The sequence below is a fragment of the Balaenoptera ricei genome, chromosome 3, assembly GCF_028023285.1.
Source record: "Balaenoptera ricei isolate mBalRic1 chromosome 3, mBalRic1.hap2, whole genome shotgun sequence".
NCBI classification, from domain to species: domain Eukaryota; kingdom Metazoa; phylum Chordata; class Mammalia; order Artiodactyla; family Balaenopteridae; genus Balaenoptera; species Balaenoptera ricei.
Window position 1 is genome coordinate 35,393,699 of NC_082641.1, and position 24,343 is coordinate 35,418,041.

Consider the following 24,343-nt stretch of genomic DNA (forward strand, 5'->3'; position numbering starts at 1 on the left):
ATGGCATGTGCCAGGCACTAGTACAGAATGCAGAAGTCACAGGTCCCAAAGCCTGGCTCTTCTAAACAAAAAGTCTTAGGATATCTTTGGAAAATAATTTTCCATACGTCCATACCTTATGACTTAGAATTATTTTTAAGGGACTGATAACCACAATATTCCTGACAGTGGCTCTCTCTGCAGGAAAGGCAGGCAGATGAAAACGAGAATAAGCAATCCGCTAATCCTTACCTTAGGTGTGTTCGCTGGTGTTCAATTTATTATTGTGCTTTATAACCCACAAAGGCTACATGTATATAATACTTGTATGCATCAAATATCATGTAATATGAACAATTCTTTCATAAGCAAATATATAAATATACCATAATATAAATATGATAAAAATAACATTATTGAAGTCATGGTAATGAATGTATTTGTCTTAACTAAAAGCTGAAATTAGCCAAAACAGCTGAAGAGGCCTTGCATAAACCTTGCCATCTTCCAACACCAGCCAGGGCACACACCTGACGAAACCAGCTGGGTTATTTTGGTCACAGGTAACCTCAACAGCCTTCGGTGGCTGAGTCAGATGACCTTTCCTGACAGCACAGGCATGCCAGGCTGCTTGCAGGAGAAAAAGCATCAACAGGCTCCTGAGTGAAGCACTGCCGCCCCTCCCCCTGAGTTTTCTATTATAAGTTGCTTTAGGGGCTTCCCTGGTGGCGCAGTGGTTGAGAGTCTGCCTGTCAATGCAGGGGACACGGGTTCGAGCCCTGGTCTGGGAAGATCCCACATGCCGCGGAGCGACCGGGCCCGTCAGCCACAATTACTGAGCCTGCGCGTCTGGAGCCTGTGCTCCGCAACAGGAGAGGCCGCGATAGTGAGAGGCCCGCGCACTGCGATGAAGAGTGGCCCCCGCTTGCCACAACTAGAGAGGGCCCTCTCACAGAAACGAAGACCCAACACAGCCATAAATAAAATAAATTAATTAATTAATTAAAAAAAAAATTAAGAAAAAAAAAAGTTGCTTTAAAAAAAAAAAATGTAAAGACAGGTAACTTCCCAGAGAAACACAGCCTGATTGGATATGCACCCAGGAGACTGGCTGAGGGGCTCATGGGAAGTTGAAGGGTTAACAGACCCTTACAAAAGCCAAATGAGTTCCACAGTACTCCTGTTACTCATACACATGGAACGCAATGCCAAGAGTTGTTCCCTGGCTGGTTTTGCACTTAGACTTGTGAAGTTTATCAGGGAAGATTCCACCCACTTAAAGAGGAGGTCCAGAAATAACACTGTCCTAAAAAGAGAAATATCTTTCTGGCATGTATGCCAATATGTGCACCCACTTGTACTATTTTCCCCAAGTAACTACCCCCAGTTCCTTAAGAGACGGGGAAAGAGACAGCCAGCCTTCACTATGTCACAACTTTGTGGCAAAACATGCAAACGGCTGCAGGTTTTAAGAATGCAAATGCAATATTCATATCGGTTTCGTTAAAGGGGAAAACAGATATAATTGGTTTTCCACAGCTCATAAGTTTGTTTAGAACACATTTGAAAGGCAAAATTTTTCCAAAAAGGAGCAATATCCCACTTTTAGAGAAACCAGAAATAATTCATGTCAAGGGCCAATTTGGTATTTTCTTCAATTCAAGATGAATATACTGGTTTACCTCTTGTCAACTGGAGGAGAAATTAACCAAAAAAGCAAGAGACAGCTTTATGTTCCTTTGCCACCCTGCTTCTTTTTTCTTTTTTTTTAAATTTATTTATCTAATTTATTATTTTTTTTGGCTGCATTGTGTCTTTGTTGCTGTGCATGGGCTTTCTCTAGTTGCGGCAAGCGGGGGCTACTCTTCATTACAATGCACGGGCTTCTCATTGCGGTGGCTTCTCTTGCTGCAGAGCATGGGCTCTAAGCGCGTGGGCTTCAGTAGTTATGTCACATGGACTCAGTAGTTCTGGCTCGTGGGCTCTAGAGCACAGGCTCAGTAGTTGTGGTGCACAGGCTTAGTTACTCCGCGGCATGTGAGATCTTCCTGGACCAGGGCTCGAACCCGTGTCCCCTGCATTGGCAGGAGGATTCTTAACCACTGTGTCACCAGGGAAGTCCCCTGCCACCCTGCTTCTACATGCAAAAAGACTTTAAGATATCTGAGGGAATTATCATTAATATTTTAGATATTTACAGTTCTACCCCTCTCTTACCTCCCACAAAACTCAAGTTATAGGGGGTAACCAGGGAGAAAGGCTGAAAAGATGTAGCACCAGGGGGTGGAGTGGTGCTTTAGGAGACAGGCTCTAACCCAGATCCAGCTACTGAAAAGTCCTCCATGTCCTCATCTATAAGAGAATGGAGATGAGCTAAGAGTTCTAAAAAAAAAAGGCTTTGTCTGAAATGTAGAGTGTAGTCATTGTTAAAGCTCCCACTGCTTAAGATACTGCAGTACAAGAATAGACATTCAATCACCATGTTCAGGGAAGTTTGTGAAAAGCTGCACAGTTCAGAGATGCAACACAACAAAATGAACAGAATCCAAGAGGAAGAATGAATGAATCCACAGGGCTATTGATCACAGGATGATGCTTCTCTCAAAGCCCTCTTGGAGGTAGATGGTGCAGGAGGCAAAAAGACCATAATTGGAATAACTGGCAAGGAAAGCTGGGGGGTAGAGGAATATATTGGCCAAAAACTCCCAATCTGCTTGATTCTAATAGTTAGCATTGAAATGGACTACTTCCAGAGATTTAATACCTTTCAAGATTTTGAAACACCATCCACTGATGATGATTTGAGAATATTTCATAAAATAGTGGGAAAGTGCAGACACCCCAGAATCAGTCATTCTGTGGTTCTATCCTAGCTCCATCTAGCTGTGTAACATCAGGTATACAACCTAACCTCTCTGTGCTTTTAAGTCCTTATCTGTAAAATAAGGATAATAATGATTCCTACCTCATAAGACTATTGTTAACATTAAAAAACTAACAATAACCATAAAGAATACAGCAGTGACTAACACATAATAAATACTTGATTAATAGTAACTATTATTATTGTTAACATTTAACAGGCAGGAAAATACGCAGGTAATTTAAGATCTCTGAAGACTCCTGTTAGACCAGCTCATAATCATCCATCTCACTAGGATCACTGTACAATAAAGTAGGATAGGGCTACAGGAAAAGAATTACAAAGTCCTAAAGGCCAATGCAGGTAACAGAGTGCACAAAACATAGCACAGAAGAGGAGCTGGAGGTCCAGGGTAGTCACTAGACTAAGAATAATACAAAACTCACAGTCCAGATAGATTTTTTGTTATCAGAAGACACCCAATCTATTCATCATCCCCAATTCCAAATTATCTTCTACATCCAAGAGCACAAGTTCTTACATTCAAGCTACAGACATGTGGACCTCTTCTACTATGAGCATGCAGAGGGAGCAGGCTTACAATAATTTATTGTCTAAACTGCTGTTTTGCTTACATTCCTAAACTAGAATGACAAATTATATTTCATCTTGATCCTTCCAATTAGGCTCTGTCCAATCAAACTTTCTCCATTGATGACAATATTCTTTATCTATGTTGATCAACACAATAGTCACGAGCATATGTAGCTACTGAAGAGAAACTGAATTTCTACTTTATCTAATTTTAATTAATTTAAATTTTAAAAGTCGCATGTGGCTAGTGGGTACCATGTTGGACAGTGCGGGTATAATCAATTGGGAGTGGCCATCAGCAGCGCTATATTGAAAGGGATCCTAATGTGAGTCTGTGTCTAACAGGACAGAATGCTGTGAATCAGAGATGTCTGTTCTAGGACACAGGGAGGGCAGTTTTTATCATATTTGCAGGATCAATTAAAGGATTTTATCTCCCCTTCCCTTATGCCGACAGAGAACCTCTCTTTCCTAATATCTACATTAATTCTCAGACAGTAGAGAGTCACTTCCTGCTTTTGGAAGAGATAAGATTGGCTGAAAAGAACCAGATTATAAAAGAAGGAAAAAAAGAAATTCACCCAGGACAATGCATACTGCCCCATGGTACTCAGAGAAAAAATATTGGTATGTGGCAGTTTTACAGAAGTACATACAATCAAGAGAGGGTTACACTATCAATTGTTTTAAGCTACGCTATAGGCTTTTTTTCAGTACTGTTACAGATGTGTGCAATGGACAGGTCATTAAGATGATTCGATTAAAAAAAAAAAAAAGATCGTGCAGAGAGAGTACACCACATTATCCATTTTAAATGCAGAAAATATACTGAAGCCATTGCAAAAGAAACCACCCTGCCAGTGTTGAAAGTACCACATGCCCCAGCACTTTAAAAATAATACACTTCAAACACTGTAAATTAACTACACTTCCATAAAAGAGGAAGAAAACAAACAAAAAAAACGAAGCCAAACTATGGCTATCTACTACTACTACTACTAATAATAATATACTTCACTTTCCAAGACAGAAACAGAATTCTAACATTTGATTATTTCAAACATATGGCAGCACTGCCTCCATGAAATACTATCTTGGGCAAGCATATGGAGGAATGAAAAAATGCCGGGTAGAATACCACCATCACAAGAAAAATCAAGAACATATATTCTCATTTCCAGATCGCAGGATGGGTTCCTATAAAGCCCTCCCATGGGAAAGCTATCTCAAATGCCCAAGAAAATTTGGTTCCAAAGTGATCCTCATAGCCTAAACGAATCATTTTCAAGTCTCCTTTCAGGTTCAAATATGTATAAACAAAATGGCAGGATTTTGGTATAAGCACCTATTTCTGTCCCAGAGCTTGAACCCTGGGAAAGTTCTAAAATTATTCTAGTCTCTCCCAAACCCTGAGATGTCCAAAGGAGAGTCAGTTAGTGCCTTAATTCAACTGTTCCGAATAGAACCACATCAAAGCAATGAGCTTAACCTCCTTCTTCCTTAAAGTATCACCAGTATCTAACAGTGAGATAAGGAACTTCTCCTAATACAACTTACTATTTTCCTAGGATTCTGTATACAAGAATTCATCTGGAGACAAACTGGAGAACAATTATACCACAGAAGTCCACCCGCTAGAGTGAAGGTTCTGAGCCCCACATCAGGCTTCCCAAACTGGGGGTCCAGCAACAGGAGGAGGAATTCCCAGAGAATCAAACTTTAAAGGTTAGCGGGATTTGACTGCAGGACTTCGATAGGACTGGGGGAAACAGAGACTCCACTCCTGGAGGGCACACACAAAGTAGTGTGTGCATCAGGACCCGGGGAAAGGAGCAGTTACCCCATAGGAGATTGAACCAGACCTATCTGTTAGTGTTGGAGGGTCTCCGGCGAGGGGGGGCGGGGGGGGCAGCTGTGCCTCACCACTGGGACAAGGACACTGGCAGCAGAAGTTCTGGGAAGTACTCCTTGGCATGAGCCCTCCCAGAGTCCACCATTAGCCCCACCAAAGAGCCTCTAGGCTCCAGTGCTGGGTTGCCTCAGGCCAAACAACCAACAGGGAGGGAAGTCAGCCCCACCCATCAGCAGACAAATGGATTAAAGTTTTACTGAGCTCTGTCCACCAGAGCAACACCCAGCTCTACCAACCACCAGTCCCTCCTATCAGGAAGCTTGCACAAGCCTCTTAGATAGCCTCATCTACCAGAGGGCAGACAGCAGAAACAAGAAGAACTACAATCCTGCAGCCTGTGGAACAAAAACGACATTCACAGAAAGACAGACAAAATGAAAAGGCAGACGACTATGTACCAGATGAAGGAACAAGATAAAACCCCAGAAAAACACCTAAATGAAGTGGAGATAGGCAACCTTCCAGAAAAAGAATTCAGAATAGTGATAGTGAAATTAATCCAGGACCTCAGAAAAAGAATGGAGGGAAAGATCGAGATGATGCAAGAAATGTTTCACAGCGACCTAGAATAATTAAAGAACAAACATCTAGAAGAATTAAAGAACAAACAAACAGAGATGAACAATACAATAACTGAAATGAAAAATACACTAGAAGGAATCAATAACAGAATAACTGCGGCAGAAGAACGGATAAGTGACCTGGAAGACAGAATGGTGGAATTCACTGCTGCAGAACAGAATAAAGAAAAAAGAATGAAAAGAAATGAAGTCAACCTAAGAGACCTCTGGGACAACATTAAATGCACCAACATTCGCATTATAGGGATTATAGGAGAAGAGAGAGAGAGGACCCGAGAAAATATTTGAAGGGCTTATAGTCAAAAACTTCCCTAACATGGGAAGGAAATAGCCACCCAAGTCCAGGAAGCGCGGAGAGTCCCAGGCAGGATAAACCCAAGGAGAAACACACCAACACACATAGTAATCAAATTAAGAAAAATTAAAGACAAAGAAAAATTATTAAAAACAAGGGAAAAATGAAAAATAACATACAAGGAAACTCCCATAAGGTTAAGAGCTGATTTCTCAGCAGAAACTCTACAAGCCAGAAGGGAGCGGCACGATATATTTAAAGTGATGAAAGGGAAGAACCTAGAACCATGATTACGCTACCCGGTAAGGATCTCATTCAAATTCAATGGAGAAATCAAAAGCTTCACAGACAAGCAAAAGCTAACAGAATTCAGCACAACCAAACTAGCTCTACAACTAACGCTACAGGAACTTCTCTAAGTGGGAAACACAAGAGAAGAAAAGAACCTACAAAAACAAACAAATAACAATTAAGAAAATGGTAATAGGAACATACATATCGATAATTACCTTAAACGTGAATGGATTAAATGCTCCTACCAAAAGACACAGGCTCACTGAATGGATACAAAAACAAGACCCATATATATGCTGTCTACAAGAGACCCACTTCAGACCTAGGGACACATACAGACTCAAAGTGAGGGGATGGAAAAAGATATTCCATGCAAATAGAAATCAAAAGAAAGCTGGAATAGCAGTACTCATATCAGATAAAATAGACTTTAAAATAAAGAATGTTACAAGAGACAAGGAAGGACACTACATAATAATCGAGGGATCAATCCAAGAAGAAGATATAACAATTATAAATATATATGCACCCAACATAGGAGCACCTCAATACATAAGGCAACTGCTAACAGCTATAAAAGAGGAAATTGAGAGTAACACAATAATAGTGGGGGACTTTAACACCTCACTTACACCAATGGACAGATTATCCAAACAGAAAATTAATAAGAAAACACAAGCTTTAAATGACACAACAGACCAGACAGATTTAATTGATATTTATAGGACATTCCATCCAAAAACAGCAGATTACACTTTCTTCTCAAGTGCACATGGAACATTCTCCAGGATAGATCACATCTTGGGTCACAAATCAAGCCTCAGTAAATTTAAGAATAATGAAATCATATCAAGCATCTTTTCCGACCACAACGTTATGAGATTGGAAATAAGTTACAGGGAAAAAAATGTAAAAAGCACAAACACATGGAGGCTAAAAAGTACGTTACTAAATAACCAAGAGATCACTGAAGAAATCAAAGAGGAAAGCACAAAATACCTAGAGACAATTGACAACAAAAACACGATGATCCAAACCCTATGGGATGCAGCAAAAGCAGTTCTAAGAGGGAAGTATATAGCAATACAAGCCTACCTCAAGAAACAACAAACATCTCAAATAAACCATCTAACCTTACAAGGAACTAGAGAAAGAAGAACAAACAAAACCCAAAGTTAGTAGAAGGAAAGAAATCATAAAGATCAGAGCAGAAATAAAAGAAATAGATACAAAGAAAAGAATAGCAAAGATCAATAAAACTAAAAGCTGGTTCTTTGGGAAGATAAACAAAATTGATAAACCTTTAGCCAGACTCAACAAGAAAAAGAGGGAGAGGACTCAAATCAATAAAATTAGAAATGAAAAAGAAGTTACAACGGACACTGCAGTAATACAGAGCATCATAAGAGACTACTACAAGCAACACTGTGCCAATTAAATGGACGACCTGGAAGAAATGGACAGATTCTTAGAAAGGTATAACCTTCCAAGACTGAACCAGGAAGAAATAGAAAATATGAACAGACCAATCACAAGTAATGAAATTGAAACTGTGATTAAAAATCTTCCAGCAAACAAAAGTCCAGGACCAGATGGCTTCACAGGTGAATTCTATCAAACATTTAGAGAAGAGCTAACACCCATCCTTCTCAAACTCTTCCAAAATATAGCAGAGGAAGGAACACTCCAAAACTCACTCTACGAGGCCACCATCACCCTGATACCTAAACAAAGATACTACAAAAAAAGAAAATTACAGACCAATATCACTGATGAATATAGATGCAAAAATCCTCAACAAAATACTAGCAAACAGAATCCAACAACACATTAAAAGGATCATACACCATGATCAAGTGGGATTTATCCCAGAGATGCAAGGATTCTTCAATATACGCAACTCAATCAATGTGATACACCATATTAACAAATTGAAGAATAAGAACCATATGATCATCTCAATAGATACAGAAAAAGCTTTTGACAAATTCAACATCCATTTATGATAAAAACTCTCCAGAAAGTGGGCATAGAGGGAAACTACCTCAACATAGTAAAGGCCATATATGACAAACCCACAGCAAACATCATTCTCAAGGTTGAAAAACTGAAAGCATTTCCTCTAAGATCAGGAACAAGACAAGGATGTCCACTCTTGCCACTATTATTCAACATAGCTTTGGAAGTCCCAGCCATGGCAATCAGAGAAGAAAAACAAATAAAAGGAATACAAATTGGAAAAGAAGAAGTAAAACTGTCACGGTTTGCAAATGACATTATATTATACATAGATAATCCTAAAGATGCCACCAGAAAACTACTTGAGCTAATCAATGAAGCTGGTAAAGTTGCAGGATACAAAATTAATGCACAGAAATCTCTTGCAGTCCTATACACTAACAACGAAAGATCAGAAAGAGAAATTTAAGGAAACAATCCCATTCACCATTACAACAAAAAGAATAAAATACCTAGGAATAAACCTACCTAAGGAGGCAAAAGACCTGTACTCAGAAAACTATAAGACACTGATGAAAGAAATCAAAGACAACACAAACAGATGATATACCATGTTCTTGGATTGGAAGAATCAATATTGTGAAAATGACTATACTATCCAAAGCAATCTACAGATTCAGTGCAATCCCTATCAAATTACCAGTGGCATCTTTTACAGAACTAGAACAAAAAAATCTTAAAATTTGTATGGAGACACAAAAGACCCAGAATAGACAAAGCAACCTTGAGGGGAAAAAAACGGATCTGTAGGAATCAGACTCCCTGACTTCAGACTATACTACAAAGCTACAGTAATCAAGACAATATGGTACTGGCACAAAAACAGAAATATAGATCAACAGAACAGGATAGAAAGCCCAGAGATAAACCCACGCACCTATGGTCAACTAATCTATGACAAAGGAGGCAAGGATATACATGGAGAAAAGACAGTCTCTTCAGTAAGTGGGGCTGGGAAAACTGGGCAGCTACATGTAAAAGAATGAAATTAGAACACTCCCTAACACCATACACAAAAATAAACTCAAAATGGATTAAAGACCTAAATGTAAGACCAGACACTATAAAGCTCTTAGAGGATAACATAGAACACTCTAACATAAATTACAGCAATATCTTTTTTGACCCACCTCCTAGAGTAATGGAAATAAAAACAAAAATAAACAAATGGGACCTAATGAAACTTCAAAGCTTTTGCACCGCAAAGGAAACTATAAACAGGACAAAAAGACAACCCTCAGAATGGGAGAAAATATTTGCAAAAGAAACAATGAACAAAGGATTAATCTCCAAAATATATAAACAGCTCATGCAGCTCAATATTAAAAAAACAAGCAACCCAATCAAAAAATGGGCATTTGAAAACCTAAATGGACATTTCTCCAAAGAAGACATACAGATGGCCAAGAGGCACACAGAAAGCTGGTTAACATCACTAATTATAAGAGAAATGCAAATCAAAACTGCAATGAGGTGTCACCTCACACCGGTCAGAATGGCCATCATCAGAAAATCTACAAACAACAAATGCTGCAGAGGGTGTGGAGAAAAGGGAACCCTCTTACACTGTTGGTGGGAATGTCAATTGATACAGCCACTATGGAGAACAGTATGAAGGTTCCTTAAAAAACTAAAAATAGAATTACCTTATGACCCAGCAATACCACTACTGGGCATATACCCAGACAAAACCATAATTCAAAAAGACAGATGCACCCCAATGTTCATTGCAGCACTATTTACAATAGCCAGGTCATGGAAGCAAGCTAAATGCCCACTGACAGAAGAATGGATAAAGAAGATGTGTTCCACATTTACAATAGCATATTACTCAGCCATAGAAAGGAACAAAATTGGGTCATTTGTAGAGAGTAGATGGACCTAGAGACTGTCATACAGAGTGAAGTAAGTCAGAAAGAGAAAAACAAATATCATATATTAACACATATATGTGGAATCTAGAAAAACAGTACAAATGAACCAGTTTGCCAGGCAGAAATAGAGACACAGATGTAGAGAACAAACGTATGGACACCAAGGGGGGAAAGCAGGGGGAATGAATTGGGAGATTGGGATTGACATATTTACACTAATATGTATAAAATAGATAACTAATAAGAACCTGCTGTATAAAAAAAATAAAATAAAATTTTTTTTAAAAAGTGAAAAAAAAAAAATTTCATCTGGAGACTTCACCCAAGAAGGTACACTTTACTCAAGTACCAAAAGACTTTTATGAGCTGGTCAGCCTAATAGCTTGATTCCCAAACAGAGTGTTCTAGTGAGACTGTAGCTAACCAGAAAGCTCATGTTCCAGCAAAACTTCAACTATCATATATTTAAATAGAGTCCTTCAACATCCAAAATGAAAAAGTGGTTATTGTTTGCCCTCCTTCGTGAAAACAAATGAACCGTTGTACTTTTTCTTGAACTAACACATAACATCAACTTTGAAAATTAACAACAGGAAATCAGAAATAACCTCTTCTCTTACCTCCACCACTGTGGTTTCTGCAGCTTTGCACATCGGCAAGTTGAAATTCCTTGCACTTTTCCTACATTAGAGGAATAAGGAAGTGGGGAAAGAAGGGCAAAAATAAGCAGTGTCTCTCTCAGCTTTAATTATAGATTAAAAGAATTTCTGTAAACCAAGACTTTGTGAATCTTTTTAAAAGAGTGTGTCATATTTTCGATAAGTTCTATAGCTATTTTATAAACAAAAACAATATGATGGCCACTTCATTCAATTATATAGCTTTTTATGGGGTTAAGAGAAAGAGGGACTATTTTTCATATTCAACATAGTCATACACAGAAAAATAAAATGGATATTAATAAATCTACTCTAAAACTAATTTCTCTAAGTCTTTTACCTGAGATGCCACTTTGTTTTATAGTTAAATATTTCACTAAACTTGCTCTTGTTAAAATATTAAGAAAATTAGCAAGTGCTTTATATGAGAAGGTATGTAATTATACTCCTATTAAAGAGAAACCTATTGCTGAAATTAACTGAATCATTCACGGTTGATTTGTGAGTCCTAAAGATCAGTGTGGAGAACCAACTTCTAATGAAATTTTTAAAGCTACACCCCCCCCCATCAGACCCTGAGGTGTAAAATTTTAAGAAGCGGCCAATTTTGCTGATGGTTCTGCATTCCCAAATTCCTAAATTAATGCACTTCCTCTAATCATAAAAATTTTAATGTATTTTTGTTTCTGAGAGTGTAAATTGATAGGGAAAATTCTTTGGTAAAGAGAAATAATTCACAGCTATGTCGTAACAGCTCTTTGTGCCACCAATGTTTCTTTCACTTGGATTCAAGGATAGGTATGTCCTCAAGAGAGGAATCCTTGTGTACTTTGACCAGTAACCGTGTTGGATTCCACCAGACATCCAGCATCAAAAGCTCCAAGGGCAGAGTGGCCTGAGGTGTAGGCATGCAGAGCCCGCCCACTCTAACAATGGCCTAGACAGATCTCTATACCAGTTGTCCCACTAAACGTGAAGGTCAGCCTAGAAGTCAGTATCTTAAGAATCTAGGCCACCTGACCACTGGCGACAAGCACTCTCATTTCACATCAAAGCTCAATGGCTACTGAGCAGAAACTACAGGCATAAGGTCCGTACTCAGAATAGCCCTTGTGCAGTCTTTAGATAACAGGCAATAAAGCACAGGATAAACTCATGGAAATACTTTAAATAATTCATTTCCATTGGCTACCATACAATTTCATTAATCTTTTTTAAAAAAAAACAACTAAGCTTTGCAAGCATTACATCAAGGTGTCAAATAAGGTAGACATCATTCAAAATGTCCTCTGTAATTGCCAAAATTAGTTATAATATCAAAAATTGGCTAAATCCCGGGACTTCCCTCGTGGGAAGCGACCCACGTGGGTTAAGACCCACGCTTCCACCACAGGGGGCACGGGTTCGATTCCTAGTTGGGGAACTAAGATCTCACACGCTGCAGCCCGGACAAAAAAACAAAAACAAAAACAAACGAACAAAAAAATTGGCTAAATTCAAGAAATCAAATACAGTATTAATGTCATAGAAGATCTTCAGAAATGAACAAAAACATGAGAGTGATCACTGATAATTTAATTGTGATCATACCAAAGCTGCATTTGGTAAAGATAAAAAATATCACTAACTAAAAGCAGGAAAAGGCCAATATTATGAGAAAGACAATTATTTCTGCAACCTAACAGGTGATGTCTTCAAGACCAAACATTTTGAAAAACTTTTATGAGTATATTCAAACATGGCACAATTTGCAAAAACAGCTATATAATCCCTAAATCCAAGATACTAAAACTTGGTATTTAGTATGCTTAGGGTAATCAAAAGATATTGAAATCTATTAAGTGGCTTAATATCTGTGGCTATCTAGATAACGATAACGAGAATGAAAGTGAAACATTATTAAGGTTAACCAACTTTCCAGACATAATCTTTATGTCTGAAAAATTTCCTAGAAGACACCAATAGGCCTGGAAAAGAACTGACCTAAGTGATTATTAGCAATATTTTTCCAGAATATCAAAGTAACAGGCATTTTAAGACAATGCATATAAAAAACACTGTCAAAATTAAATATAATTGCGTGCTTTTGTCACATTTTCTAAGCATGTCACAACACTGTAACTAGTTTTGGCAACTGAAGTACACAGGGGCAAAAATAATTTGTATGTGACTATATACAAGGATATACAGATTCAAATAGTTAACAAACAGTGCACCATGGGTACCAACCAATCAGAACAGACGCCCTCAAGTGCATCAAACCAGCATGACCGCACGGCAATGGTTCTGCACCCACCTATATACACACACACACGGGTGTGTTTGATTTTAAGCCTTTTTTAAAATAAATTTTTAAATACCAAACACATCAAGATATCCATTTTGTAATCATAATTTTGGAAATATAAAGTTGCTGAAATGCATTACATTTGACATTTTTAAAAACCATTATACTACCTGAAAATCACATTTCCTGCTCGGTCTGCCTTCCAGGCTTTCACCAAAGCGAAATCCCCTGTGATTGCTTCCTCCAAAATAAAATGCTGACCATTAAACTCCCTCACCTGCAAGAGACAAAGAGGGCATTGTCAGGATCTGCAGAGGTCTTGCTTGGTTGTGCTCCCTGCTCTGACAGAGGCAGATAATAGGGATACAAGCCTAGTTAGAAAAGGAGGGAGAGCTCTAAACTGAGACTTCAAGGAAGAGTAGTGCAGGCAACCAGGGCTTCGTCAAAATGGTGAAGAGGACACTGAGGGAGCAGCATGTGCAAAGGCTCAGCGGCAAGAGAAAGCTTGGTAATTGTGAGGAACTGAAAGTTCCATACGCTTACGGCATAGACTGTGTGTGTTAGCACTCACTTTATTATTTGTGTGAATAAGTTACATACTGAACAGGAAAAAGAGCCCCTCTTTCCCTCCACCCCAGAAAACCATGTAAGTTGCATGAAATGGGCAATGCATTGTTTTCCTACCTAAAATAGTTACAAAAATCCATTCATCTCTTCTAATGAATCCATTATCCTCTGTTGAGATTTTAATTGGGATTCCTAAAATTTGTAGACTAATTTGTAGAGAACTGATACGCTATATTCTCCCACCTGTGAGAATATAGGCCTACATTTTTTAAAGTCTTCTTTTACCTCCTTCAATAGTTTCATAGTTTTCCCTCAGAAAAAGCTTTGTATATATTTTCCAGCTTTATTCATAGGTGCTTCTTGGTGTTTGATACCACTGTGACTGTTATATTTTATTCTATTACACCTTCTCTCTATCATTACTGGTCTAATGGAAGGCTATTGATTTTTGTATGTTTATTTACTTTTAATTCTACTCCAAATGGGAGGGGAGGGGAGAAGACCCATAAAGCAAAACTATGCCACAGCATTTTGTTCCTTTTTTCTTCATGGGGACTTAGCTCTGGGAATTGAAACGAAGAGGGGAAACAACGTCAACACCTCTCTCCATCACCACACAAGATGGGAGCCATTTGAAGGCCAAACTCCATTTTCATTCCTACTGTGCCCCCTAGTGGACAAATTGCATGCATTTTATAGAAAGCTGGAGAAAGTTCCAGTACATTTACTTTTCTTTAACTGTGGTTTAAAAAAAGAAATTCTTCCTTTTTTTAAAAAATTAGAGTTAATTTACAGTATTGTGCTAGTTTCAGGTGTGCAGCAGAGTGATTCAGACATATATATGTACACATATACATATATATTCTTTTTCAGATTCTTTTCCATTATAGGTTATTACAGATATTAAATATAGTTCCCTGTGCTATACAGTAGGTTCTTGTTTATTTATATATATATATAGTAGTGTGTGTATGTTAATCCCAAACTCCTAATTTATCCCTCTCCCTCGCTTTCCCTTTTGGTAACCATACATTTGTTTTCTATGTCTATGAGTCTATTTCTGTTTTGTAAATAAGTTCATCTGTACCAATTTTTTAGATTCCACATATAAGTGATATCATATGATATCTGTCTTTCTCTGTCTGCCTTCATTTAGTATGATAATCTCTAGGTCCGTTCATGTTGCTGCAAATGGAATTATTTCATTTCTTTTCATGGCTCAGTAATATTCCACTGTATGTATGTACCACATCTTCTTTAACCATTCATCTGTTGATGAACATTTAGATCTTGACTATTGTAAATAGTGCTGCTATGAACGTTGGGGTGCATGTATCTTATCGAACTAGAGTTTTTGTCTTTTCCAGATATATGCCCAGGAGTGGGATTGCTGGATCATATGGTGACTCTACTTTTAGTTTTTTAAGGAACCTCCATACTGTTTTCCATTGTGGCTACACCAATTTACATTCCCACCAACAGTGTAGGAGGGTTCCCTTTTCTCCACATCCTCTCCACCATTTTATTATTTGTAGACTTTTTGATGATGGCCATTCTGACCAGTGTGAGGCGATACCTCACTGTAGTTTTGATTTGCACTAAAACAGAATCATTTCTTAAAGAACAGTTTCCTTAAAGACATTATCCCACTTTCCTGTTAGAAAAGATGAATGAATTTAGGGAATCACTGATGAATGAGGATCATATTAATATGAACTTAGACAAATTATATGAAAGACATTTGTAACCTACACATCAATATAGTTTGTCTTATGTATTTCAGTCATCACCAGAGATGATAGTTGAGGCCTTTACACAGATCTAGAGAACTACATATACATCTAAATATATGCTAAGCCAGGGCAAAGTAAAAACATTGGCGTTTCTTTCTATTCCAGTTATCTAATTTCCTGAAGGGTCTACACATCAGCAGTTGCTAAGTGTTCACTATTCTAAAATTTTAAAACAGGGGAGGAATTGGTTTTGTCAAACTAGCTGTTATACTCACTTAAAAGACTTCACTTCAGAGTCTCCACTTCCTCATCTTTCAGTCCTTTCTTGAATCCACTCCAGTCAAATTTTCACCATTCCAGAAAAATCTTCTTCTCCAGAAAAATCACTGTTTAAGGTCACCAATGACCTCCACGTTTCCAAATCCAATAGTCAATTTCCAGTCCTCTTACCCAACCTCTTCATACTCTGACACGGTTGATCACTCCCTCCTCTGTAAAAGTTCCCATCTTCCAAATCACCGGACTCCCCTGGGTTTCCTCTCCACTCACTAGACACTCTTTCCCATCTTATTTACTGCTCCTTTTCCTCTTTTCAACCTTTCAATGTCAGGCCTCTTCTAAACCCTTAAATGTAAAAGAGCTGTTCTCTGTCTACACTCCAGCCCCAGTCCCATGGATTTAAACACCATGTGGTGATGCCTCCAAAGTTCCTTCCTCAGCTCTCAACCCTCCCGGAGCTGAGCTCGAGCCTACAGAACACCTCCCCTTGGAAGCTAATGAACGTCTCAAAAGCACCACGTCCAGGCAGAGCTCTTTGATTACCCCCTCACTCGGCCCATTTCAATATGCAGCATGCTTGATTCTGGTCTTTTCTTACTCAGTAAATCCTGTTGGCTCTACTATCAACATATTTCCCAACTGCAACCACTTCTCACAAATTCCACTGCTTAAACCACCTTCCACTCCCACCTGGATTAATACAACAGCTCTGCATCCGTCTCCCTGCTTCTGCTGTTGGGTCTCCAGCAAAAAACTCACTACCCAACAGCCACAGTGCTCTTTCCAAAATGTAACTCAGATCCCATCACTGTCCCACCATATTCAAAACACTCTGTTGTCCTCTCACCACACTCAGTAAAGGCCAAACTCGTGTGGTCTGGCCCCTGCCTCTCTTTAACCTCCAACCCTACCACTCTCTCCTCATTCACTCTGTTCCAGTCTCACTGCCCTGCTGTTCCACACATGAGGCAAGCCTGCCCTGGGACCCTGTCCTTCCTCTTCCTTCTGACTAGAGCACAAACCTATAATCTTCACCCGCCTCATTCCCTATTTTATTCAGGACTCTACCAAATGTCACCTGCTCAGAGAGGTTTTCCCTGACCCAGCCTGGAGCACACCTTCCTGACCACTCATCATCCTCTCTGCCTTTGCTCTACTTGATTTGTGTTCACAGCACTTCCAGTATTGACATTGTGTGTTTGTCTATTTGTCCCTTGTCAGGGGCACTTGGTCTAGAACACCCCTTTTTCCACCACACTTAGACCAGTGCTTGACAAACAGAAGGTCCTCAATAACTATCACTGACCTAAGGAATTCACTCATTTCCTCTTCCCACCGTAATCAAGGACGACAAAGAGCTAACAAGAATCATTTCAAGAAATTATTGTTGTATTCCTAGGGGATGCAGACAAAGTGACAAAACTGCTAGATTCCTACACCTGACTCCAGGCTGAAATGAACCCAGGCATTCAGAACAGATTCTAGTCTATCCTATGTTTTCACCAGGGGAGTTAATGCTGTAACTTCTAGCAAGCTCTCAAAGCATTCACCCGATTTTGCCAGGCATCTTTATCTATATTAACCAAGATCCATCTTAATAATTAGGTTCCTGTCCTTTACTTTGTCAAAAACTTTTTAAACCTAATTAGGCAGTAAAGAAAGAAGCAAGATAGAGTATGAAAAATTTTAACAAAAGCTTTGAGTCAATATAGGTCACTCTAATCAGAAAGGCAAAGCTCCAGATGGAGGACGCTGCTGGACAAATGCTGGACAGCAGGGGACAAGGGCATGACCTTTATCTTCCCTCAAGGCACGGACGTGCAGAGCTAACATCCCTATAAGTAGAAAGGTGATAAAAGCCCTTGATTTACTAAATTTTCGCTTCCCTAGAGATAAGCTCAGCATTTCTGCAACCTTTGTTAACTCTCATGAGCCATGTGGGCAGGGAGAAGGGAAAGATACTAAAAATACAGCTGGCCTGTGTCATTTTAAAAACTGGCTCAAACCTGAGTATCTCAAATACCTATATCTAGAGTTCTTTTCTTTTCTTTTTTTTTTTAAAGATTTTTTTGATGTGGACTATTTTTAAAGTCTTCACTGAATTTGTTACAGTATTGCTTCTGTTTTATGTTTTGGTTTTTTGGCCGTGAGGCATGTGGGATCCTAGCTCCCCGACCAGGAATCGAACCCACACCCCCTGCATTGGTAGGCGAAGTCTTAACCACTGGATTGCCAGGTAAGTCCCTATTCTTTTCTAATATGTGAGTGAAGTTACCCAGTATAAAGATACCCCATCCTATCTAGCACTTTAAATAAAACTAAGTTATTCAGTTATTCAAATATGTCCAGTATACAAAATGAAGGACAAAGGAGATAATATGAACCCTCTTCCATTATATAGTTATAACTGCCCCTGCTTTTTAAGATTGTAGACAAACTTGTGATTTCTTTGGCTTTTTTCTCCCCCTTCAATCACATCCAGAAGGGGCCTGAGCATGAAGAGTTTAATACCATATATAGCATACATCTACTCTATTTTCCACATAATCAGCAATTATAAACGCTCCTAAATTTCTTAAAACTTACCATAAAACTAATCTTGACTTGCACCTCTTCTACGGATTACAGATTCTTTTCTTCTCATTTATTTATTCTGGTCTCTCTATGTGATTTAAATTACTAGCAGATGCTCAGTTTTAGCTAGAAATTTTACCTAACATGTTTACATTACAGAATGAATGGCAGTGTTTGTTCTCACACAGGTGTGGTTTTATACTTAGTTACCCAGCTGAGTCCACCTGGAATCCTGTGCTGATAGAGATATCCAGCTTTCTTACCTCTCTTGGCTTACTGGCAATGGCAATGCTGCCGTCTTTGCTGTATTTGATCGGTGACCCTCCTTCTTGCACCAGGGTCCCATATCCTGTGCTGGTGTAAAATGCAGGCACTCCAGCCCCACCTGCACGAATCCTCTCTGCAAGCGTGCCCTACAAGTGAGCAAACAACACTGCATCAGAAGTCCATTAAACACACTTCTGTCTGCAGACACAGAAACACTTACAGGCACCGTCCCTGTTTTCTAGGTGTTTATCTATCTAAACCACACCCAGCAGTGCATACTGGTTCGTGCATACTGCGGGGCTGACACCGCAGGCTAGAATATCAAAGTAAAACAGTTACTATCTTTCTAGACAACAACCTCTCTATCCTTAATTCTTAATGGAACTGCTTATTCGTATATTAGTGCTTTCAGCTTCCATGTCTCCACTGGTTTCTTGACATCACATTCTACATCAGTCTATCTGTAATATTTTTAAATCAATTTCCAAATCTGAAGTATGTAACTTTAACTGTATACATTAAAAAACATACAGTTAAATTTTGTGTTTTACTGTGTGCTCTATGTAGGCATGGCCTGAACCTTATCTTTAATAACAATGTTATGATTATATAATAATGTAAAACGTTCAAACCTATCTAGAATTTATTCTAAACCATTCTCATAAGTATTTTATCTACTACATTATCTAACTAAGGAAAAATTCAAGCTAGACAAAGAGTACAACATACAGGTAAAATGGTTTTTAAAAAGCCAAGAGAGATTCAAATTTTGTTTCAGAGTAGGAACAGTTATATGTAAAGTTTTTTTGTATCTTCTTCTGATCATCTTTGTCCCCCTTCTAGGGACCAGTGATTTCAAACCTAATTTCCCCAGCTCTTCCACCACCACCTGCCTTTCCACCCAGTTTTCCCACACGGTAATAACTCTGGACCCAAACGTTTCCTGACATGCTCCCTAACGTGAAACGTCTTGTTACGGTCTAGCTATATCATATTCAGACTAAATAACTGACTAGCTAACCAGTAGTAAGAATAGGTTCAGATTTTGTTTTGTTTTGTTTTGGCTGTGCCATGCGGCTTGTGGAATCTCAGCTCCCCGACCAGGGATCGAACCCGTGCCCCCTGCAGTGGAAGCACGGAGCCCTAACTGCTGGACTGCCAGGGAATTCCCTAGGTTTAGATATTAATGATGGTGTGTTAATATTGTCCCAACCTGAAAACAATTTTCCACTTGAACTGGGGCCTTTAAATACTAAACTCAAAGAAGGGACTAACAGCTGGGATTTCAGACACTGAGTCATTTGGAATAGGTGGGATATTCTGAGGAAGGATGGACCTGTGACATAACTGAAAACCTTCCAGGTACCTGGTTCTCTGTTCTAACTGGTGGACAGAGGTGACTCTTCCCTGCACTTTGGGTATTTTAAGTTAATAACATCCACAAAAATTAAACCATCAAAACAACTATAATAACACTCCCTACTTTAAAATATTTTTATGTCCACCCTCCCTGAATACTATACTCCTCTTTGTCCAACTGGGCAAAGGCATGAAAATCGATTACTGCCACATACAGGCCCCCTGAAGGTACCACCAAGACCCCACATCCAACCCCCAAGGGAGTCCTAATCCCTACCACTTCATCAGCACTTCCTCCCTGGCTCTCAGGCTGCAAAACAAGTTCCCAGAGCCAATGCTTACTCATGCACCACTAAGTTGGGGCAGGAAATCCTGAACTTCTTTCAGCTTAAAGGAAGAATGTGAAAGAAATATTACGGAAGTTCCTTTCCCATGTATATGTCCTCTGACAAAATAAGGGATAATGCAAAAGATAAAAAAAAAGGCAGGGACTTCCCTGGTGGTCCAGTGTTTAAGAATCCACCTTCCAATGCAGGGGACGCAGGTTCGATCCCCGGTCAGGGAACTAAGATCCCACATGCCATGGGGCAACTAAGCCCATGCGCCACAACTAGAGAGAAGCCTGTGTGCTGCAACTACCGAGCCCGTGCACTCTAGAGCCCGTGCGCCACAACTGGAGAAGCCTGCGTATTGCAACGGAGACCCAGCACAGACAAAAAAAAATAAAAAAGATAAAAAAGGTAATTGAAAAGTTAATTCTCAATAGCTCCACAACTCAAAGGATATGTTACCTCAACCTATAATGTGAAGATGAAAAGTATATGCTATGGACGGATTTGTGTCCCCCCCCCCACCCTGCCAAAATTCACATGTTGAAGCCCTAACCCCCAATGTGCAACAAGGTTAAATGAGGTCATAAGGGTGGGGCCCTGATCAAAGAGGATTAGTGTCCTTATAATAAGAGACCCCAGGGCACTCACTTGCACGTGCTCTCCCTCTCCCTCTCACTGTCCCTCTCCCTCTCTCCCCTCCCCCAACCAAGAACCAAATCAGCCTGTACCTTGATCTTGTACTTCTCAGCCACCATAACAGTGAGAAATAAATTTCTCTTCTCTAAGCCACCCAGTCTGTGGTATTTTGTAAAAGCGGCACAAGCGATGAAGATAGTACACCTTTTGTTATTCTCAAAAAACTTTAAATGAAAATTGGATAAATCAAGCATGTGTAATACTATGAGAGGCACAGGTGCCAACACTGTAGAGTGATCAGGTGTGACTTGGAAAAACACTGTGAAGCTTCAGGTAGAAAAAACAGTTCTCCCATGCTTGTTCTCTCCAGATAAGCATATACAGTGATTTAATGATTGAATTTTTTAAAATTCTGCTGTATTACATTATTACCAATTTGATGAAGTCAGTGGTAATAATACATTCTGTTGACAAAAATAAAGCAGAGTGGTGGGCTCAGTTTCAGAGATGAAGGCAGACCATGTCAAAATGGAAGAGTAATGCATACAACCTGTAGACCCTTGTTTTACTCATATGGCTTCAAAAACTTTGCTCAGGACAAACTCTTCAATCAGTTAGGAGAGGTAATGGTGTATAAAGTGAGGAGAAACTTGCTAGATTAATTGCAATCACTGCTTCCTTTGTAATGGCGTCAGCTCTCTAGACACCTGGGCTCTGATCCCAGCACTTACTCTGTGATGTAGTCCCTCCATGGCCTTTACTTTCTTATGTCTCAGCAAGACCAGATTCCCCACAAATTTCTAATTCTGTGATTCATAGGAATTGACTTTTAGGACAATCCTCAAACATTCCAGCAATTTCTTTTGCACGCTCCAGTGAAATATACATTATAGTGCCAAACTTAAAATTTTATCCTGAAGCCTAGATATTTTCACCTTCTTTTTCAGTGCACAGCAACAAAATATTAGTCCTCTAGCAATCAAGAGGTGTGACCTGTAAACAAATTTCCTTGGTTTGGCAAAAGAGCATTCTACCTTACCTCTCTTACACAATGAAATTTCTAGGAGGAAAAAGGTAAATTTTAAAATATGTTAGTATTGTACAAAAAAAAAAAAAAATAATTTTTTTTACCTGAGGTGTCAGCTCTACTTCTAATTCACCAGATAAATACTGTCGTTCAAATTCTGCATTTTCACCCACATACGAAGAAATCATGCGTTTTATCTGCTTGGATCGAAGTAAAAGGCCCAAACCAAAGTTGTCAACCCTAGAAGGAAAATGCAAGCAGCTTACAATCAAAGGGACATCTGATAGAACGTTAATATCACTTACATTCAAAAACTTGAAATTTTATATGACAAACCACTCACATTTCTCCTAACAACCTCCTTTTCTCCCAACTTCGACTTCACTCTCCCTCCTCATTTTTCTCATGCCCCCAAGTGGCCATTCCCACTCAACTAACTCTTTCCTAATTCTCAGAATGTATCATTTCCAAGCCTCTAACCTCCCCCCATCTGTCCTGACACACTGAATACCTTAAAGTAGTTCAGGTAACAGGTAACTGTCAACCTCCTGATAGACTTGTTTTATAGTCCTAGCTTCCACTATTGAATCTAATAACATTTCCCACCCACCATGGGTGTAAAAGAAATAACTGCATGATTTATTCTTACTTGGTTCAAAAGAAAACTAAAGCCTAAATAACAAGTATTTTCAAGAGTGCATTTTTGAGATGTGAGAATTCCCTGAAGATTGATAATACACTTGTCCACTAGAGGGCTACAAATCACTAAAAAGTTGCTCTTGCAAAACATTACACAAAATGCTTTACGTTTTTTGTTTGTTTTTTACCTACTGCTAATAATATCTAGCTAGGCCTTCAGTTCTTCAGGTAAACAATTCTATTCCCCTAAATTCAGCTCGATCTGCAGCCTTCCTCATCTCACCTGATGGCGGCCCCATCCTCACTACTTCAGAACAAAATTCATGGTGTGATCTCTGACACACACATTCCACAGCAACTTTATTGGAAAATCCTGACTCTACCTTCAGAATCTATCCAGAATCTGAGCATTTCTCACTCCCTCTCTGGGACCGGCCCATCTCTTGCCCAGATACTGCAGTAACCTTTCTTGTTTCTACTCCTGCCTGCTACGATCTACTCATAAAATGACAGCCAAAAATACAAGTATAAAATAAAATATGTCAGATCGTGTCACTGCTCTGCTCAAAACCCTGCCTTGGTACCCATTTATTTAGAGTAAAAGCAAATGTCTCTAGAGTCGCCTGCAAGGCCCCCTGGGATGGGATGGGATGCCCTTTCACACCTCTGACCTCATTCTTCCCATTTTCCTTTTTGCTCACTTCTCTATCTCTGCTGGCCTCCTTACAGTCCCTCAAACACACCAGACATCCTGTCTAGGGGCCTTGAACTGGCCTTTCCATCTCTCTTGGAAACTCTTCCTCCAGATAGGGTTCTACATAAACATCTGTTGACCATTTGTCAAATGAATTTATTGCTTGATTTCACTTTCCCCCTCCTCACTGGCTCCTTTGTAATAAAAATGAAAATCATCAAGTCTTCATGCTGGATATTTGCTATGTGTCCCTCCGGATCCATTCTCCAACCTCTAGCCTGGGGCAGCTGCCCTGTGTAGACTGAATCATGGGGTGCCCTGCCCTCTGGCTTCTGATTGGGCCCATCCACTGCTGACTGGGTTCAGCCAGTGTAAGGCACCACTGGCGGGGGGGGTTGGTGAGGGGAGAATGGTAGCAGGACATCTATTCCCTTGGCTCTCTCCCTGGCAGTCTGCAGCACATTGGATAGCCCTCTCCATAAGGCTTTCTTCTGGGTCCAAACAGCCCCCTCCCCTCATCCCATCAGGCCCAGGGCTGGAGGAAACAGCTCTCCACTGTTAATAATACTCTTGCACTTGGGGGCCATTATTAAGTAAAATAAGGGTTCCTTGGACACAAGCGCTGCGATACAGATCATGGATCTGATAACCGAGGATACGGCAACAGTGGATCTGATGACCATGGATCTGATAACTGGGGTGGCTACTAAGTGACCAACTGGAGGGGTACACTGGACAAAGGTATGATTCACATCCAGAGCAGGACAGAGCAGGAGGGCCCGAGACTTCATCACACTACTCAGAATAGCCTGTAATTTAAAACTTATGAATTATTTATTTCTGGAATTTTCCATTTAATATTTTCAGACCAAGGTTGAC

At 39.5% G+C, this 24,343-nt stretch overlaps 1 protein-coding gene across 5 annotated transcripts in view; it reads right to left on the bottom strand.

Annotated features, from left to right (window-relative positions):
* Positions 1-24,343, bottom strand: part of OXCT1 (3-oxoacid CoA-transferase 1) — a 157,674-nt gene that overhangs the window by 124,650 nt on the left and 8,681 nt on the right. For all 5 annotated transcript variants that reach the window (XM_059916307.1, XM_059916306.1, XM_059916308.1 and 2 more), the window contains exons 4-7: positions 22,236-22,371; positions 18,774-18,923; positions 13,528-13,634; positions 11,032-11,092 (exon numbers count right to left, since the gene is read on the bottom strand). In XM_059916307.1, coding sequence (XP_059772290.1) covers positions 11,032-11,092; positions 13,528-13,634; positions 18,774-18,923; positions 22,236-22,371 — 454 coding nt within the window. The remainder of the gene's footprint in view (positions 1-11,031; positions 11,093-13,527; positions 13,635-18,773; positions 18,924-22,235; positions 22,372-24,343) is intronic.